This window comes from Humulus lupulus, chromosome 8, assembly GCF_963169125.1.
Source record: "Humulus lupulus chromosome 8, drHumLupu1.1, whole genome shotgun sequence".
In the NCBI taxonomy this organism is placed as follows: domain Eukaryota; kingdom Viridiplantae; phylum Streptophyta; class Magnoliopsida; order Rosales; family Cannabaceae; genus Humulus; species Humulus lupulus.
Genome location: NC_084800.1, coordinates 22,895,098 through 22,916,787, shown reverse-complemented (window position 1 = coordinate 22,916,787; position 21,690 = coordinate 22,895,098). Strand labels below are relative to the sequence as shown.

At 43.5% G+C, this 21,690-nt stretch overlaps 2 protein-coding genes across 2 annotated transcripts; both read right to left on the bottom strand.

The window, feature by feature from the left end:
• Positions 1–211: 211 nt before the first annotated feature.
• Positions 212–3,275, bottom strand: LOC133796339 (pentatricopeptide repeat-containing protein At1g15510, chloroplastic). The gene has a single exon (XM_062233809.1). It carries the CDS (start codon positions 3,212–3,214, stop codon positions 590–592), a length of 2,625 nt encoding a protein of 874 aa, XP_062089793.1. The 5' UTR covers positions 3,215–3,275; the 3' UTR covers positions 212–589.
• Positions 3,276–18,029: 14,754 nt separating this feature from the next.
• LOC133795144 (uncharacterized) lies at positions 18,030–19,235 on the bottom strand. Its single transcript, XM_062232592.1, has one exon. It carries the CDS (start codon positions 19,233–19,235, stop codon positions 18,030–18,032), a length of 1,206 nt encoding a protein of 401 aa, XP_062088576.1.
• Between the last annotated feature and the right edge of the window lie 2,455 nt (positions 19,236–21,690).

Here is a 21,690-nt window from a genome sequence, read left to right as displayed (position 1 = left end):
CTCAGTAGTGCTCCCAGAGCAGCTGTTTCTATGACTAGCTCCCTTTCTGCTAGGAAATTTTTTTATTCGGAATTTGAACTCGTGGATGTAAATAATAACGTTTCTTACATAAAATATAAATTACATGTAAAATTACAATTTTTTTAAGGCTGTTAAAGCCAGAACCTGGATTTTTTTTCTTTGGTTGGATCAGGAAAGTTGAGTACTGGAATAGCAATGAAAATTACAGTAGTAAATAGTAATAGTATACATACATGCAAATTATTCTATTTCAGATAGAACAGAATATAAGTTTTTCTGAGCTAAACAAAATTTCCAGTGAAGCGCCCCAAACAAACTCCTCACATACCTGTTCCAAAGGTGTATATGATAGATTTTACAAGAGAGCCAAAAAAATAGCTTATTTTTCCTCTTCAAGTCCTGCCAGTGGTCCTTGAAAATAACTAATCAGTTTTCAGTACATAATTACATGGTAATTTCGAGAGCTGTTCAATAATCATAAACCCCAATAGAACCATCAAGTATAAAATGGAATTTGAGGGGGTTTATTTGATCAACTGATATGGGGGAAGAAGTCCAATTTCACTTGTCATGTTGTTATTGTCTTCTTTTTCCAATAACCTTCATCTCCACAAGAGCAAACTCCATCCTTAAAACGGTGGAACTCTTCAGCATCTCTCACAGTAATCTCCCTGCGAACAACCGTAGTGATAAACTTTGCAATATTATGACAGCTTTGGCACATGTATAGATTCTTTGTTACCCAAATAGGTGTCCCAGGGCCTGTATTGATGAGTCCGAAACCAATTGCCAGTTTCTCACTATGCCCACAAAAAATCTCAGATTTTGAAGCTTCAACTTCATCTATAGGACCTCTTTCTGCACCTTCAAAACTTACTGCTTTCATTCTCTCATAAAAGTTCTCTAAAACAGCTTCTATTTCCTTTATTTGAGGGTGGAAACTGTCACCACTTAGGAAAGCATGAACTTTTCCTTTTACTTCAACCCAACTGCATCCAGGATCTACAATTAGTCCTCTCTTTTTCATTGTCTGTCTTACTTTTGCAACTTCATCCCATCTACCACTGTCAGCGTATAGTTTAGACAACTGAACGTAATATCTAACATTTTCTTCATCTATTGCAAAAATATGTTGAGCCGCAAACGCCCCAAGCTCAACCCTCCTATGAATTCTGCAGGCATTTAACAAAGCACCCCATATGGCTGCATCTGGATTTATAGGCATTTTCTGTATAAACTCATGAGCATCATCTAAGTGCCCAGATCTGCCAAGTAGATCAACTACGCAAGCATAGTGCTTAAGATTTGGAGTGGTTGAATATTTATGTTTCATATCATTAAAATACTCCAAGCCTTCAGTGACCATATGAGATCTACTACAAGCACATAATAGTGAAACAAAAGTTATTTCATCTGGATTTACCTTGGAGTCCACCATTTTGAGAAAAGTCTCCACAGCAAGACTTCCTTGCTTTCGCTGGGCGTATCCATTGAGAAGAGTATTCCAAGCCACAACATCTTTTTCATTAGAGTTAAACTGGTTCAAAGCAGGACCCATCCTTCCACAGCGTATGTACATATTCAAAAGGGCATTGGGTAAAAAACCCTCGAAAGCTATACCAGTCCTCAAAACATGGGCATGAATCTCCTTTCCAGCCATCAAAAGTCCTATTTTACCACATGCAGATAGGACAGTAGCCAAGGTAATAGAATTTGGTTTCACTACAAGATTCATTTGCCGAAAAAGAATCAAAGTCTCAAAGCACTGATCGTTGATTCTAAGTCCAAAAATAATTGAAGTCCATGATATGACATTCTTCTCTGGGATGCGATGGAACACTTCCAAAGCCTTATCTATGCGTTTACACTTGGAATACATATCAATCAGCGTGTTTGCAACTATGACATATGAAATAAGCCCAGTCCTAATAGCAAGCTCATGAAGTTTGACACCCATAGCTAAATGCCCTAAACATGCACAAGCAGTTAAAACACTGGCTATGGTGATTTCATCTGGTGTGATACCTTGTAACTCCATCATTTTGTAAGTTTCAACAGCCTTATCAGGCAGCGCATTATTATCATAACCGGAAACCATAGATGTCCATGACACAACATCTTTAGACTCCATTCTTGAAAAAACTTTCTCCGCTTCCTCTAGATAACCGATACTCGAGTACATCTGAACCAAACTGTTTTGTATTGAAACATCATCAAACTTTGTTTTCATCACATAGGCATGGATTTCCTTCCCCAACCTCTCATTACCAAGAATCTCACAAGCTGAGATCAAACTAGTCATAGTCATCAAATCTGGAATTACTGAAAATTGGGCCATCATTAAGAACAATCTAAATCCTTCTAAACATAAGCCATTCTCAAAATATCCAGAGATCATTGCATTCCATGATATCCTATCCCTCTTGGGCATTGTATCAAACACTAACCGCGCATTAACCACATCACCACATTTAACATACATGGTGATCAAGGCGTTGTTTACATCGATATCCGACTCAAACCCGAATCTAATAACATGCACATGAATCTCCCTACCCCTAACCAAGTCAGGTATACCACCACAAGTTCTTAGAACACAAGGAAAAGTATACACATCGGGCCTAATTCCAACCCACAACATTTTATGGTACAAATTCAAAGCTTCATCAAAGAACCCTGCCTTTGCATACCCACCAAGCAAAACATTCCAAGAAAAAACATTCCTTTCCTCCATCCTCCCAAACACGTACCAAGCATCAGCCAAATTCCCAAACTTTACAAACATACTCAACAACGCATTCCCGAGCCGAACGCTCAAATGGGTCTTTGAATTTAGAATATGAGAGTGGACACGAGTACCTTCATCGCGCGCTCTCTTCCATTCGCAGAGCCTTATTAGAGCAATATACACTTCTTCTTCTACGGAAATGTTATCTTCCATAGACTCCAAGAGTTCCAAAGCTTTTTCCAATTTCCCATGGAGGCAAAGGGCTTGCAAATCATAGTTTGGGTTCTGCGAGTTGATAGACGAAGTGCTGAGGACTGAAATCTCCTGCGTTTTTCTAAAGGAAAGCTGGCGAGTTTGGAGACTACAAGAGAAGCTAAGGGTTCTAGGCTTTTGTGTTCTAAGGAATTGAGAATGGGGAATTTTTGAGTTGGGAGGAACGTGAGAAGCTTTAGCTGAAACGGCCATTGTTGGAGCTGGAGATACAGAGCATTGCTTTTCAGAGGGTTTTGGGAGAGGTTTAACAGCCAGCAGATTTAGATAAAGTACGTCTCTTTTGAAGAGTTATATTTGGGATAAAAACGGCACCGTTTCTTTCGAAGCCTCAATTCCTCACCAAAAATACACAAAACAAAATATCTTAAATTTAGCTGAAAATACTAGCAAGGCTCACAATTGTCCACACCATGCAGAAATAGATGATAAATATTTCTTTTTTTATTTGTAATTTTTTTTTGGAAAGATTCTTAACATTACATTATTATTATTCCAACCAAAATGATGATAATATATATATATATATTGTTGGAGCAATAATTTGTCTTTCTATATCTGGAGGTAAAACCCAACGATGAATGATGATCTGTCACTATTCCGGTGATGAAGTTTGCCTTTGATTCGTCGGGATCACCTGCAAGAAAGACACTCCGATGCTTAAGTCAGTTTAAAATTCGATCCTATTTCCCTTCTATGAATCTTATATTTATAGGACAAAATATGTAAAGCAGTTAGTTGGTTCAAGCAAACCCTGGAATGGGGGGAAGAAATAACTGAATTTCCCTCCAAAAATACCGACTTTGAATGTCTCGCTCGGGGGTCAGAGGCGCGGACCGCCTCTGACCCACAGCTTCTGCCTTCGGAACTTCTATATGCACGTTTCGTTTTGAATATTCGATAAATGAGGAAAGGGTTTTTGGGTCGAACATTTTGGGCCTAACAGATGCCCCCTGGCCCAAGCTTCGAACAGGCGAGGCGTGCTAATTTGTTCGAGTCTTGGGCCGACTCTTCAATGCCAAAAATTTCGCCTAAAGCCGTCATTCTCCACAAATAGAGGTAATTCATAGGTGCATGATCATTTGATTGCCTGACAAGCTACACTTAATGCAAACACATTTACCGAGTGAGGCGTTTGGTTCAGAATTTTACCTTTCATTTAAATAGTTTTATTTCAAAATAATTTTCATTCAAATTTCCAAGCTTTATTCCAACTTCCAGAAAAAAGAGCTCCGAAGAAACCCTAGAGATTTTCCTCTGTTCAATCCTTCGGCAAGCATCTCAACCTATGTAATCATTTCTTCTCGTTCATCTCCCGAGCCTTTGGATCGTGATGGATACAAGAATGCGTTTGAACGCATACGCAAATCGTTCGACATTCCTGAAAATGTCACGGTGAGGATGCTCTCGGATGCTGAGCTTCGAGAATGGCGATTTAAGGACGTAGTGAAGCCTTCCGAGATCGTTATGAGTCTGAGACATATCGAATGGCTCCGCTTCCCTCTCCCGGCTCTGCTTGTTCAGATAATTTCAAACTCTGGGGCTCATATTTCGCAATTTCTCCCAAATGCTATCCAGTCTATAGTCGGGGCTCAGATGATAGGGAGTCTCAGGAATGTCAACATTCAATCACACGACATTTACGCGTGCTTTACCAAGTCTACGAACAAGGCGATAGAGAGAAAGCCTTGGAAAACCTTCTACCTCTCTCCCAAGAAGGATCGGACAATCTTCACCGATTTCGATAGCTCCCATCGAAATTGGGATAAATACTTCTTTGCTGTTGGAGGAGCGTGGTATCCTGAATTCCTGCCTCAGGAAATTTTTCCTTTGGCCAGGGTGTTTATAAAAGGTAAGTTACATTTTTCATCCCGTTCCTTATTAGTTTTAATGTGAATCAATCATATCTGGATGATTATCTGTTAGTCTAACTCTATGTATTACTGTTTTGCTTCTTTGCATCAGATTTTGCTTGGCCTCAGGTTAACATGAGTCCTGAACGGCAGAGCATGCTAACAGAGAAGGGGCTTCTGCATGAGTCCAAGGAAAATGCCATTAGTATTAGGGGTGTGCTGGACCCATACTGCATGCAAATTATGACTCGGCTTTGCTTTGTGGATCGAGTTGATCCTGGCGCTGTGCGAGTTAGATCGCAAAAGGGGGACATGACCCTTAGCAAAATCACAGCAGCATGTGCGAAGCAGCTGGGAGCTTTTATGAAGAAATCTCCTCCTACTCCTTCAACTTTGTCTCTGTCGAAGACCGAATGCGAAAGGGCGTGTTCTGAGACCTACGCCGCATGCGCCAAACGTCAAGGGGTCCCAGAAGGTAAAAAGAAAGAGAGCTCTGGTCTGGCTTCTGCTGTAGAATCGTCCCCTGATAAGTCCGGCTTATCGCGCAGATCCTCCCGTATCCAAGGGCGGTCATCCACGCCTTCTGACGCTCTGCAGATTCAACCTCTCCAACAAGTACCTTTGCCTACAAACGCCTTAGGAAAAAGAAAGGAACGTGAGGAATCCTCTGGCGAAGATTCGGACGACGGGAAATGCATTTCGTCCAAGCTTCGGAACCCAAAAGGTTCTGTCTCCACTGCTTAAGGATCTCCTTTTGCAATCCCTAAACTTACCCTAGGAAAATTACCAACGGGCCAGGCTCTCTCGTTGTGCAAGAAGCCACGAGGATCTGCCCCCGTTGGACATTTACCTGGGGCGTCTCCTACTTCACACGCAATTGGGTCTTCCTCGGTGGTAGGCTCAGAAGGGGTGGCTCATGCAGAGGGCATTTCCTCTTCTCCGTCCAATTTATCAGGAGTGGTGACTGGAGATGGAGTGCAGGGTGGCTTACCAGTTGAGGTGAAGTCTCCTATTGTCTATATGAAGCCGTCAGAGGCATTACCCTCTGCTTCTGCTTTGGCTGAAGGGTCTGACATTGGCCATAAGCGTGGCTCAGAGGAGAGATGTCCTTCTTCTACCTCTCGTAAGAACAAGCTTCTAGAGGATGCCTTCGGAGAGGGTTTTGAGTCTGCGGATACCCCTCCTCTGCCAGTTGAGCCAAGTAAGACCGTTGTATCTGGAACAACTCATGGGTGTCAGGAATCAGGGGCTGTCGCAGTGACAGGTGTTGACACTCTCAATGTTGACGTTTTCTTATTACCACCTACCGCTTCTGAGTCTCATTCAGAAGATGTCATTGTTGTGTCTCCGAAGGGTACTGGCACTTTTGAATCTCCTAGCCCTTTCTTGGAGCAGCTAACGTCTTCTGCCGTGCAGACGCCGGTGTACCTCCCAAGTGATTTGGGTGAAGATGATAGCTTATTTATACGCCCGTCAAAGACGTATTCTTCCGGCGTGGGGACAATTGCGCTGGCGTCTGATAGCATTATGGTATCGACGTTAGCAGAAGGTGGGAAGCCAGCTGTAACGCCCTACTTCCTTAGAGCCGTTACTAAGTGAGTTTTAAACGCGCATTCAACTCACTAATCGAGGTTTTTAGGTCAAAAGTGTAATTAAATCATAAACAACGAAACAAACTTTGAAAATAATTCCATTTACTATAAATCATTGAGTAGTTGACACTTTGGATCCCAAGAAATTGTTTAGAAATATTTACAACATGTAATTTATAAATTTAGGTCGACTAGACGACAAAAACTAAGTTTTAGTACAACCATCACCCAAAACCATTGGCCGTGGCAGCCAGGCAGGCCAAACATGTACACGCCGCTTCACGCTCTCCGTACTCATGGTTGGTTGAATTTCTCCTTGCCCTTACCTGCACCACAGAGCACCCGTGAGCCGAAGCCCAGGAAGAAAACCCTCACAAGCAGTTAACAAATGCATAACAAACATTTAGCATATAATCAGGCCATCAAGAGGCTACACACATACGGCCATGCCGTCCCAGGCGCTTTACCAGGCCCTGGGTTCGCGGTTCACACCGTGAGGATATCCCAGGTATCCTATAGGGTCTCACCTTGGCAACTCGCACTCCACGTGCTCAACGCTGCTCCCGGCCCCTTGCCGTACTCGGCCTAGCACTCAACGTGCCCAACGCCGTTCCCGGCCCTTTGTCGTTCCCGACCCCTGCCGACCTCGGCCTGCGCCGTTTTCGGCTCTCGCCGAATGTTCATCTAATCGCATTCATAGCATAACAAACATATACTGAATACTAACAAATTCAGTCAAAGGGCTACGCCCTGCAATCCAGACATATTGGGCTCGGCCCTGCATACAAGCTCTATGGGAACAGTGGTTTTCTTACCTGTATCCCGAGCTTTCCGATGCACCAAGGCTGCGAGCATGATCCTCTAACCCGAGCCTCTCCAGAGACCTAGTCACAATACATATAAAACATCCTTTAATACTAACCAATCCAAAACCACTTCCCGGGACCAATCCCACAAACTCGGAATCCCCAAATTCCTAAAAAAATTCATCGGAAACATCCCCCGAACTCCCGGAGCAAAAGCTCAAAATTGCAAAATCCCATGTTCTGAAAATAGCCTAGCGCCGTGGCGCTGCCCTAGAGGGCCGCGGCGCCCAGCAAGTCAGGAAGCCTTCCCCTATCTTGAAGCAGCCTCGCGCCGCGGCGCCCAAGAATAGGGTCGCGGCGCTCCTTCGCGAACCCAGAATTCTGGGTTTCTCCAAGTGTTTTCCCCGAGCCAAAACACTCCCAAACCAACCCCAATGTTTACCTAAACCTCAAATTGAATTTAAAACCTCAAATAAACCATCTAACAACTTATAAACACCAACAACAAGTCTAAGCACACAATCAAATCCATGATTCACAAATTGGTTTAAAACTCTATGAAACTTAAACCAATAAACTAGAAACTTAAACCACCTTAGCTAAAACATATCAAAGTTGCATAGAACCTTACCTCAAGTTGAAATTCGTCCCTGAGCCTTCTCCAAGTCCAATTCCAAGCAAATCCCTCTTATTTCCCAAACCGACCTAGCCAAGCTTTAACCCAAAATCCACCAAACAGAAACACACACATATCAGCTCTTAACCTTAGCATTTCTCTGCAGAATTCAATCAAGTTACTGAGTAAAACTCACCTTTGAGCCTAGTAGATCAATCTCCCAATTCCTAGTCTTGAATCCTTTGAGCCCTAGCTTAGAATCCTTCAAGTTCAGTCACCTTAGAGAGGGAGAGAGAGAGCATCGATAGAGAGAGGTTGAGTTTCCTTTTGTTCCTCTGTTTCCTTTTGTTAAATGGTTCTAGAGTCCCCAGCCCTCAAATTGAGCATATCCATCCACCCAAAATGACCATTTTACCCCTCATAGAAACCCTTTCCTAACTAAACCTCAAGGCCCTTTTCGTCATTTCCTTTCTTTTACTATTCTACCACTTTCCCAACATAACTTGTTACTCTCAGCAGTTACTAATGGTTACTCAGGTTACTCAATCCCCAATAACCATTAACCACTAATTCTCAACTCATCTTACGAAATTTCCCCAAAGTACCCGTAGGCTCCTCCGAGCTGGGTATTAAAATCCTGTTGTGGCTTTTAAGTTAACTAGCTCTCTAGGACCGTCTCGGCACGTGCATCACATTAATATTACCACACTCACGTGGTACAAATCACATAACACATTTATCACATTTATGCCCTCAGCAGGCTAAAATTACCAATTTACCCCTAGCATACAAACGGGATCCACATGCATATTTATACCACCTAAACTTGCATTCTAATCACATATTCATTCAAATTCACATATATAAACATGTTAACTCATTTATTGCCCTCCAGGCACGCTAATCATGGTCCTAAACCTTATTAGCAGATTGGGGTGTTACACCAGCTGCCCCCGTTGCTTCTGCGGCTGCATCTGCAGGGGGAGAAACAAGTGACAGAGCAGGAGTGGTGTCGGAATATGGCCCTTCTGCGTCTACTGAAGTTATGGAGGAAATGCTACGCATAAGCAGGCCCCATCTACCTACAGAAGTAATTGGATCCTTAAGCGGGCAAGGTGATTTGCTGCAGCAAGTATCATACCACATCTGGATGGTAAGATGGTTAAAAAATCAGGCCTTGTTATATCTGGTGATATATGTATGACGTTATATTTAATGGGCGTAATTGTTTTGTCACAGAGCTATGTATGTGCGTCTGCTGCAAGGCGGGAATATGCAGCGACTATACAGAATGGCTCTAAACTAGCGGAGCAGATGGCGAAATTAGAAGAGGAGCGGGCAGGGAGAATGATGGCCGAGGCAAATCAGGACGTGCTTGTGGAAGCCATCAAGAAGTTAGAGGCAGAGCTGGCAGAAGCAAAAAAGAGGGTGATTGCCACAGAGGAGAAGCTGGTAGGCACTGTCGGGCTCAAAGTAGAGCGAGACAAACTGAAAGCTGACTTGGTGGATATGACCAATAAGTGGATGGAGAAAAATCAAGTCTGCGTTCAGCATGAAGCCCACATGGAGAAGCTTAGCAGTATGATGAACGACCTTGAAGAGGATATAGTGTCGTTGCAGACTGATAAGGAGATCTTAGAAAAAGAGAAAAAAGAGCTGGAGCGTAGGTCAAATGATCTTGAGGCCAGTGCAGCGGACGCCAGGAAGCAGAAGTTGGAGGCTGAGCTTCATTTAGGGAAGAAGTTGAAGGAAGCAGAAGAGGCGATGACCGAAACCAAGAAGCAATTGGAGGAGATGGCAGAGGTATGCGACTCTTCTTTTGTTATTAATGTATGAGAAAATTAATGGGCCCATAAAACACGTGTGTTGATTTCATAATGTTTTTGGTTTTGCAGAGGGCAGCAGAGGCGGCGATTGAAGCCACAAGGCAGCGCATTCGAGATCGCGAGATCACCGAACGCAAACTTGTGAGGGTGGCTGAGGTAGATACTGCGAAGTATCTGGATCTGGCATTACGCAATAAGAAGCAGACCCCAGAGGAGAAATGGGCAAAACTGGAGATGTATTGTAAAAGCGTAGATGTAAAAATAGGAGAGTATGATGTCGACAAGTATTTGAATGAACTTGGGGATATGCAAATTTCCTATCCGCCGTGTCATCTGGAGAAGTTGAAGTTGAGGGGCGACGTGCTGGGGTCGATGTATAATGCCAACGGGGAAGCTGTTGAAGATAGAGTTGTCAATGTGGCGTCTGATCAGAAGGCAGCAGAATCCGCGCCTGTTGCAGAGGCCAAGCCAGATGGTGAAAGAGGTGCCGTAGAATGAACGACACACTATCGTTTTGTTAAATTTTGTCATGTTTTGCTTTGAATTAATTTCTGTATATGCATTCTTTGGGCTTTTGTGGCCGCTAGTATGTAGATGATTGTAATAGAGCAAATTATCAATACAAATTGAGCTTTGTTTCCTGTTGGCTGTCTTGGTGTGTGTATTGGATGTGTTCGTATTCGTTTAGGACTTAATTGAAGGCGTGATGACAGGTGAGAGTCATATGGTTTATTCGGATCAGAAGCTTCATAAACCCTTCAGGCCATTGCGTGCGAGATACAGCGAAAGATCGTACACATGGTGGGAGAGAATGCCCAGTTAAGTGTTGTGTGAACGATCTATCTTAGTGTTTTGGTGATAGGTTGGAGTTGACAACATTGTTGTTGCAGGTGAGCACCGTGAGTGGACGAAGGTTCCCTTTTTGAGGAGGATCTTTGATAACCCTCAGTGGCTTTACTCAACGTGGGCTATGGAAGAACTTATAAGAAGTGGCATCCCGTGCTACATATCGTGTGAACGTTATGGGTTAGGCCATCCGAAGCTAGAGAGTGCGATGGCAGAGTACATGCGTCGTATTGAATGGGATTAATTATGGGCGAGAGAATATTTGTGCATAGAGAATAGATCAATTAAGAAATCAGGAATTAATATTGTCGTTAATGTAACATAATTTATAAATAACAACTTCTGATTTATTGCCATTTTTGTGTACACGTCGCCTTCTGATCGTGCATGGTACAAATATTCATTTTTGTTTATAAAGGAAGGAATTGAGCAAATATGTGTACCCACGCTTAGCATCTGCCAATTTAAGTTATAGTGGTAAGAGTGCTATATTCCTGCGACGTTGTCACTATTGTTGAGTGGTGGTCCTTCTTACGCGTAGGTAGTAGCAATTTGATCCGAGGGGGTTCGGCCTCTGGGGGCTAATACTTTCCCACAGGGTCAGAGGGGTTAATGTGATTTTGACCGAACGCGGGGGACAAAGCGTAGAATCGGGCGTTGAGGCAGAGGTAAAAGGGTCAAGATTGCGAGGTAGATATCTTTCCAATGCACCCATACCGTGTGGAATAGCGATGGCTTGTTTGGGCTGTCTTGTATTCTGTCAGAGGCACCCATTGTGTAGGATACATGTGCGACTGCGGGAAAAGTTCCTCCCAGGCCTTGGATTGCCAAACCAGTTAGTATGTACTGGTGAGGAATCCGTAGCGTGACAGTTGATCGTTCTGCTGCGATAGTCAGGGCAGAGTAGACAGCAGGAGGTGCTCCTCTTGTGCAGGTAAGAGGGTAGGGTTTGCAGTGCACCTCCGTTGGACGGCCAGATCGGCATAGTCAGGGTAGATTAGACTGCGAAATGGCTGGCCGTAGCTCCCTGTGAGCTTAGTCAAGTCAGATTAGAATGCAGCACAATATCTAGTGAAACGACAGAGGCGATAGGATTGTGTGCGCAGATTGTGTGTAGTGGCCTTGTTGCCACGATCTGCTGAGATTCAGCCTGGTGCCAACGTGCGGGGGTAGGTCCTCGCCGTGCATTATTATAGCTGTGGGTAACGTATGTATTGAGACTAGAGACATACGGTGTATTGCTAGGGGAGGTTGATAACTTCAAGCATTCATATAATTATTTATTTATAGCCATTGTGGTAGGTGGCTTTTGAGTGCACGTGAATAATGTTATTTTTGAACAAGGGTAGGTGGGAATATATTTGAGAAAACCGTGCGAGTGAAATGTTAATTGTCACGTGTCTGGCTTGGTGTAATATGGTGGACAATAATGCCAAGAATTTGAATGTACAAGAGACATTTAAAATAATGTGAAAAAATAGAAAATTGTTGTATTACTTTTGAATTGCACAGTACAACTATTAACAATAATATTGTTTCAAAGACATTGAATTCCAAGTACGGGGTACGATTTTCCCACTACATACATTCTTTAGGGTGTAAGACCATCTGCCTAGTACTTTAATGATTTCGAAAGGCCCTTCCCAATTAGGTTCTAGCTTCTTCTTGTTGCCTGTGACTTTACGCAGAACCCAATCACCTTCTCAAAATGTGTGTGAGTGGACTCTTTTGTTGTAGTAGCGTTCTGCAGCCTTTTGATAATTTTCTAGTCGTAATTGTGCCACTGTGCGTACTTCTTCCAGAAGGTCTAGGTTGTGTAATAGTTGAATGTTGTTTGCTGTTTGATCAGATGCGATCTCTGTTCGAAGTGTAGGTAGGCCCACTTCTGTTGGGATGATGGCCTCTATCCCATATACCATGGTTAAGGGAGATTCTCCGTAGAGGATCTTTTTGTTGTCTTATATGCCCATAACACTTTTGATAGTTCTTTTGCCCATGCTCCTTTTTTATCTTGTAAGTTCTTCTTAATGTTGGCAAAGATAATTTTGTTGGAAGCTTCTGCTTGGCCGTTGCCTTGTGGGTAGGTGACAGAGGCAAAGCTAAGCTTGATCTTGTATGTGTCGCATAGTTCTTGTACCTTCGCATTTTGGAACGGAGTTCCATTGTCCACGACTATCTCCCATGGTATCCCAAATTGACATATGATATGCTTCCAGATGAAGGACATAGTGTCTGTTTTACTGACCGTGACGTATGCCTCTGCCACAACCCATTTCGTGAATCAGTGGCTACAAGAGCATACCGTCTTCCTCCAGCATCCCTAGGTAGTTCACCTACCACATCCATTCCCCTTTTGCAAAAGGCCAAGGTGCAACGATGGAGTGTAAGGTTTGAGCAGGTTGATGGATGGTGGGTGCGAATCGTTGGCACTTGTCGCATTTTTTGGCGTAGTCACGTGCTTCTATCATCATGTATGCCCAGTAATACCCTGCTGTAAGTGCTTTATGTCCCAGACTCCGTCCCCCTGTGTGATTTCCACATGTCCCCTCATGTATCTCTTCTAGCAATTTTTTCGTTTCTGATGGACGCAAACACCGTAGGTAGGGGCCGTTGAAGGACCTGCGGTATAGCGTCCCATGGATTATGGAATAGCGTTGTGCCCGAAGGCGCAGAAGTTTTGCATCTTTTGGATTAGGTGGGAGTTCGGAGGTGGACAAGTATCTTATGATTGGATCTATCCAGCATTCAGGTTCGGATGATGTTGAATAGACTTCCATGCCTTTGCTTGATCAGCTTATAGATATGGAGGACTGGCGTGTGCAACCTCTTGCAGAGGCTAATTTGGCAAGGGCATCGACCTTCTGATTTTGCTCCCTAGGTACTTCTATGAGTTCGAACTGGTGAAAATGTGATCGCAAGTCAGTTACCTTCTGTAGAAGGCTAGCCAGATGGGGTGCTTTAGTATTGAAATTTTCAGCCACTTGCTTTATCATAAGCTGTGAGTCTCCTCTGACAGTTAGACGTTGGATGCCCATTTCTCGTGCTAGTTCTAAACCATAGATTAGTGCCTCATATTCTGCTTCATTATTTGTCGTGGATTGCTCTAAACGAATGGCTTCTTCGATTTTGAGGCCCGAGGGAGCCTTTAATACGATGCCAATACCGACCCCTTAGGAATTGGATGCTCCGTCAGTATGCATCGTCCACACCCATTGATCTTATGACTCTAACAGTTCTGGCAGAGTGTCAGGAGTGAACGACTGAATTTCAACTAGGAAATCAGCGAGTACCTGTCCTTTTTTTGCTTTTCGTGGCGAGAACCGAATATCATATGTCCCTAGCTCAATTTCCCATTTAGATAACCTTCTAGAGAGGTTGGGCTTACTCAATACTTGCTTTAATGGATAGTTCGTATATACAATGATGGGGTGGCTTTCAAAATATTGTCTTAACTTCTTCTTTGACGTAAGGAGCGCGAGTGCCAATTTTTCCATCATACTATAACGAGTTTCAGCGTCCAGGAGCATCTTGCTGCAGTAGAACACTGGCCTCTGACGATTAGCTTCTTCTCGGAAGAGAACGGAACTCACAGCGAATTGTGAGACAGACAAGTACAAGAATAAATCTTCATTAGCTATGGGGGAGCTCAATACAGGAGGGGAGCTCAAATAAGTTTTCAAGTCTTCCAACGCTTTTCTTTGCTCTGGTCCCCAGGTGGTGTTGGTAGATTTATTTATGCACTGCAGGAAGGGCTGGCAACGGTCAGACATTCGTGATATGAATCGACTTAATGCTACTACTTTGCCCGTCAGAGCCTGTATGTCTCGGATGGTTCGGGGCTCTTTGACTTCTGAGAGGGACGCAATCTGTGTTGGGTTCGCCTCGATGCCCCTCTGACTGACGACGTACCCCAAGAATTGTCCAGAGGACACCCCAAAGACACATTTATAGAGGGGTTTAATTTCATTTCATAAGCATCAAGGATGTCGAAGCACTCAGTCAAGTCGTCTATGTGTGAAGAGCTTTGTTTGGATTTGATGACCATGTCGTCAATATAAACCTCCATATTTCTCCCGAGCAATGAGGAAAACAACTTGTGCATCAGCCTTTGGTACGTTGCGCCTGCATTCTTTAGACCGAAGGGCATAACTTTGTAGCAATATAAACCACCTTCTGTTATGAAAGCCGTGTGAATCCGATCTTCTGATTTCATGGGGATCTGATTGTATCCAGAGTAAGCGTCGAGGAAGCTCATTCTTTCATATCCTGCCGTGGCGTCTATCATCTGATCGATCTTCGGTAGAGGGTAGCTATCTTTGGGACAAGCTTTGTTTAAATTTGTGTAGTCTATGCATACTCTCTTTTTCCCATTCTTCTTTGGGACCACGACGGGGTTTGGGTATAAGCATTCTTTGATTGCCTCTGTGCTCAGGAGTCATTGGACCTCCTCTTGTATGACTTGATTCACCTCTGGAGCGAATCTCCTCTGCTTCTGCTTGATGGGTGGGAAGTTGTTGGAGATATTTAGGCTGTGACTCATGACGGAGGGGTCTATTCCGGGTATGTCATGTGGAGACCAGGTGAAAGTTCTTATTCTGGTCTTGAGAAATCGTATGAGGGTCTGTAACGCCCTGGCTACCCCAGAACAGTTACGGTGAACGGTGGACCGGAAAGTTGACTCATTACCTGAGTCCTTTGGTCAAAAACGTGCTCTAAGTGTAATTAACAGGTTAATGTATAAAACCATTAAAAAGGAAATGGGGATTTTATTACAAACTGCTCTGCAGAGCTAGACAAAACATTTACAAGTGGTTCTCAGTACAAAATGGTCATTACAAGTTTAAATTTACAATCCCGCCGACCTAAGCGGCAAAATAGGGTAAACCCCCTAGTTCCTCTGAGAACTCCTTGGCCGTGGTGGTCAAGCGGCCGCATATGTACACAACACCACATCAGCTCCCCACTCAAGGCTAGGTGAGCTTTTCTTTCCCTTTACCTGCACCACATAGCACCCATGAGCCAAAGCCCAGCAAGAAAACATAATACTTTTCATAACATTATCAAATGATTATCATTATAATCATACTGAACATAAAGCTTTCAAACAAGCGAATGATCATCACAAGATTCTAGCGGGAGAGTGGCTGCTAGGTAAGCCACTAGCCTCCAGGCTCTCTTTTCTAGCAGGAGAGTGGCTGCTAGGTAAGCCACCAGCCTCCAAGCTCTGTTTGTTCATCGACCCTCAGGGTCGGTCAGGCATTAATGCTCTTTGAGCCATTCAATGCTAATGGTCGATTAGATCTAATCTCTGTTGGCTTGCGTGAACCACGCTAAGTCCATCCTTGACTAATAAGTCAGCGCTAAGTGACCAGTGTCCAGTATCACCGCCGAACTTGACTAATAAGTCACAGCTTCACAGCTGACACTAACACCTTTGCCAATTATGACTGACAAGTCAGTGCAACGCGACCAGTGCCCAGTACCACTGCCGAACCTGACTAATCAGTCACAGCTTCACAGTTGATACTAGCACCTTTTCCAAACCTGACTAATTAGTCAGTGCTATGCTCAAGTGAACAACATATGCTAAGCATTCCATGTTCAATCCATGTCCATATTACACAACCAACATGCCTCACAAATATCCATGCATGTCACACTTGGGGTGCAGGTTTCTTACCTTTGATTCGAGCTAGAATGAACAAAAGAACGACCCTTGAGAACGGTTTAGCTTTTAGTCCTTTAGCGGTTACCTAATCACAACACATTTGGGATACCATTAATAATCAAGATAATCAAGGGTCTCAAACCATTATCTAACCTCCAAGAGATCAATCCAAACTAATCCAAGTAGCAAGGACACTCCCGAGGCCTAAAACTAGGTTTCCGGGGTCAAAACGAGCAAACGGGGCGAAAACAGGGCAAGGGCTGCGGCCCTAGCACCTTGGGCCGCGGCCCCCAGAATTTCCAGAGGCAAGCGCCGCGGCGCCCCACACAAGGGCCGCGGCGCCCAGCGAAACAGAAAGGCCACCTGCTAACTCGAGCTAGGGCCGCGACGCCCAACCCAGAACCATTCTCCCACGTGTTTTCAACACTTCAACGTCCCCAAAAACACACCTAAACATTCCCCAACCATCAAAACAAAGTTCCCAAGCTTCCCAATACATCAAAACCCTCAAAACCCAAGACTCGAACGAACCGAAAACTCAACAATTCACAAAATCAATTCAAAGCTTAGAAACTCGGAAAAACTCAAAACTTAAACTTCGATTACCTTCAATTGGATTGTTTTCCGTCGACTCCTTCGGTTAAGAAGCTTCTAATCCTCCCTAGGATCGCTATGCCTCGATCCTCACTCGATTCCGACTCCTAGAACTCAAGATTTCGTCAAAAAGGCTTAAACGGTAAAACAGACTTTGAAAATGGAGAACGGAAGGTTTTCTTATCGTATGTTCTATCTGATAAGCTACTTCAACCTTAAGTAACCTCAAATAAAACCTAATGCTCGGGGTCCCGAAAACACCCCCGGGGACATTATAGTCAAAACCTCCAAAATTTCACCCTGATCTCAAATATTCCAAATTTATCATCAAATGAACATTTCTATTACCCCAAAATTGACCCCATTATGGTAAAACCGCTAATCCACTAAAAATAACCGTCTCATGATGCTTAGCTCGGATATATCTCCATAATAATGGAATCTCATTCACAAATCAAGTTATGCACCCAAATACACAAATTACCCTCAACAGCCCAAATTATCATCACACCCCTGTAACAAGAGATATGGACTCACATGCATGCATTTCACATCATATCATAATATAATCAACATATACATGCATTTATCAATTATTAACATAATTAAGCAAGTATGGCCCTCCCGGCCTACTATTCATGCCGTTAAACTCATCGGAGAATTCGGGGCATTACAGGGTCTGTCTTTCTTCTTCAGAGAGCTTGGTACTTACCAGCACTGTCTTAGAGGGGTCAGCGTCGTCCAGACCCACTTGTTCTAAGGTATCTAGCGTAACTAGGGGTTTTTCTTGGTCTTCCTCTAGGTCGATTCCTTTTAGGCATGCTGGTAGGTCCTGCTGTAATTGCTATTTGTCAGGGGAGTTGTTATGGGAAGCAGTGCCAGAGCTATTTATTTCTTTCAAGGTAAGGAAGCACTTTTTGGCCTGCCTCTGGCAGCCCTTGATGTCAACGGTGTAGCGCCCGTTGAGTGATTGACACCGCATCACCTGATGTAGAGTTGAGACTACCCCTGCATCCGGTGGATCCAGTTTCTCCCCATGATGGCGTTGTAGCTTGTGGTGGAATCTATAATGAGAAAGTCTACTGGCAGGGCGCGTTCTGCGGCCACCACAGTTAATCGAACGACGCCCTTCGGATATACTCTTTGGCTGTTGAATCCCAAAATAGGCATGGTGGAGGGCCGGATCTGATTCTCCTCTAGCCCTATCTTCTAGAAGGCTTCCCAAAAGAGGATGTCAACCCCACTGCCCCCGTCGATCAGAACTCTGCCCAGCTGGCAATGGTCAACCTGTAGGGAAATGACGAGTGGATCATCATGGGGTAGGTGTACGCCCTTCAGGTCGTCATCGGTGAAGGTGATTGCAGAGGCTGGGCAGCTTCTGTCTTCTGAAGTGACAAGATTGACCACGTGGCCTAATGTTTTGTATCGCTTCACTCGTTCTTCCATCCTTTTATGGATTTTGGTGATATGCTCTTGATTGTCAGTGAGTTCTACGATCCCGTGGATCATAGGGACTTGCTTAAGAGGCTCCTGGGTGCTGTCAGAGGCTGCGTCCACGGGGTCTGACGCTTGTGGAGCGGGGGCAGAAGCGGGATTATGTCGCGAGGCGCCGGGTCCGCCCGTCTCCTTGATGTATTGGGTAAGCCTCCCACTCCTCATGAGGGCTTGGATCTGATTGTTCAGGTTGTGGCATTCAGCGATCGTATGACCATGATCTTTGTGGAAGAGACAGTATTTGCTTTTATCCCTTTTGTCAGAAGGAGTGGTAATTTTGTAAGGCTCTCGCCAGATAGGTCGGTCTTTATTTTCTTCATAAATGACTTCTTGTGGGACGGTGTATTCGAAGGACGGGTACCATGATGATTGTCGATCCTGTCTTGGCCTTTTTCCTTCCTTCGTCTGATTTGTTTGGTTCCGCTTCCTCTTGTCATCCCTAGCAAGTGGTGGATGATTATTTGTTGGTGGAGCAGAGATGAGTGCAGACTTCTTCTGTGCGCGTTCTCGAAATTCCAAAACCCTGAAGATGCCCTCGGCTCGGGTCTGCACGTCTGCCATGTCGTATGGTGGCGTCATGGTGAGATTCTCATGTAGAAGAGACCCCACCTGCAAGCTTTTGACGAAGAGATTTGCTGCGGTGATTGGGTCAACGTCGTGGATTTGATGCACGAGGTCAATGAAACGCTGTAAGTATGCTTTCAGATGTTCATTCTCCCCCTGTTCAATCCAATAGACATCAACCATTGTTCTGGGTGCCTCTCGGTTCGCATTGTATTGCTGTAAAAAGATCCGTCGGAGATCACTAAAACTATTGGGCGACCCGGGGTTTAATTGTCGGAACCATAACAGAGCTGGCCCGGAGAAAGTCGTTGAAAAGACTTTGCACTGAATAGCTTCGTTATTGGCTTCTAATGCCATCTTCTGTTGAAATTGGAATAAATGGTTTAGCAGATCTCCTTTTCCATTGAACGCAGGTAAGGAAGGGATGACGAAGTCTCAAGGCTTTGGCTCATTTTGAATCCACTCCGAGAAAGGAGATTTCTCAGTGGTTCTTGATACTAGATCCAAATGGTCGGTGGCATAGGCTGATTGTCCATCTGAGAACTTCTGCATCATTTCCCTCATCATGTCTTCTTTCCAACTGTCTAAGAACCGGATTGTGGGAACACGACCTTCAGAGGGAGAATTGTGCGCGGCTTGAGGTGTGGTGCGTTGAGGCTAGATTTCAGCTGCTGGCTGAGCGGATCCGGTGGGCTCTGCTTTCGTCCACTTATGCGTGTCAGAGGTTGAGGCTCGTCGCTCTTCAGCTCCGGAGGATGGCGGGATGCCTTGGGAATCTTCGTTACCTGGGTTCATGTTTTGATGAGGGGAATTAACGCGGTCGATTGGAATTTCAGATCTGCCAGAATCAAGATTGTTGTTGACTTGGGTATTGCGTGCGGTGTCAGCGGATCTGCGCAGTTCAGCTATTTCAGCTTCGAGCCTAGCTTGAGCTTCGGTCAATGTCCTGATCGCTTCGTCGGACCACTGCTGGCTCACTTCCAACAGGCGACACATCCTGTCGATCTGATCGCTCACGTCCGCCGGAGGGACGCTCTGTGCGACTGGGCCCGAAACTTCGTTGCCTTTTGGTGGCATGATTTCAGGGTTTGTAGAGGATCTTGATTTCTTGGTTCGACGACGTGGCTAAGGCCGAAATATTTTTCGTTCCCACAGACGGCGCCAATTGTTGGAGCAACAATTTGTCTTTCTATATTTGGAGGTAAAACCCAACGATGAATGATGGTCTGTCACTATTCTGGTGATGAAGTTTGCCTTTGACTCGTCGGGATCACCTGCAAGAAAGACACTCCGATGCTTAAGTCAGTTCAAAGTTCGATCCCATTTCCCTTCTATGAATCTTATATTTATAGGGCAAAATATGTAAAGCAGTTAGTTGGTTCAAGCAAACCCTGGAATGAGGGGAAGAAATAACTGAATTTCTCTCCAAAAATACCGACTTTAAATGTCTCGCTCGGGGGTCAGAGGCGCGGACCGCCACTGACCCACAGCTTCTGCCTTCGGAACTTCTATATGCCAAAACGTTTCGTTTTGAATATTCGATAAATGAGGAAATGGTTTTTTGGCCGAACATTTTGGGCCTAACATATATATATTTAGATTCCGACCATAATCACGATAAATAGAGCTTACATATATTTTAAAATTATTTGTAAAATAATTTTTAGAAAATAGTTCTATAATACAACTCTAACCCATAAATATTTATTTTTAAGTAATAAATAGAAAAATACATATGTTTTTTAATGTTTTTATATACAAAGTTTTAGAACACAACCTCAACCTACTTAAAGATTTTTACATAACTTGACAAAAAAAAAACAAAAGAAAAACTTGCTTGTAGTTTAGGACTTCACTCTCATCATGAAAGATCATCACATTTCACATCTTTTCCCAACTGTCAGTCTCTATGTATTAATTCGATCAAAAACTGTATATACATATAAATGTGAATGCTCGTTTATGTCTTTATTTTGCCACGTACAGCTCTATTCCTGTGCTGAGCACGAAGATCCACATGGTGACCTCAGGAGTCGCCACGTGGTTTTCTCCTTTGTTTGTAGAGAAGCTTCCCACTAAAATTAAATGCCTTTGACTCAACAGTAACAGCTAGGATCGGAGTTGGCAAAGATAACTCATTGAATGATCGATTCAAGATGAATTCGCTGATAAATCTCGTATACCAATTTATGTGTATGTAATACAGCTCTTATGTATCACCATGAGAAACTTCTAGTACTGTCAGAGACTCAGAGGTAGACAAACCATGTTCGCTTACCTTTTCTTCAATTTTTTGATTGCATTAGAACTACTACTACTACTATTACCAAAACAAAGTTACTATTTTAGAACTACTACTACTCCTACCAAAAAAAAAAAGAACTACTACAAATTATTTGTATCTGACTGGGATATAAAGTCTGTCCAAATGAATCTTCGATTGTGTTCGATTTTATAATAATAATATTTTTGTGTGTGGATATATTGACTTTATAGTTAATAATAATATTGACTATAAAATCTGGCACCCACCGGTATGAGTTCATTTGATCTTAATATGAATGATGAGGAAGTTCTTATTAATTTATCTGAAAGACCTATCAGTGTGAAAAAAGCAAAAGAAAAACAAAAAAGTGATGAATAATTTAAGAAATTAATGAATCAAAGTAAAAAATTTGTCAACGTTATAGAAAAGGATAGCTTTGAAAGAAATGAACTTCTGGGACAAAATGTTGATGTGGCTAGAATGAGAGAAGAGAATAAAATTTTATTTACGGATATGAATTTTATATCCGATCCAGAGTTTTGCCAA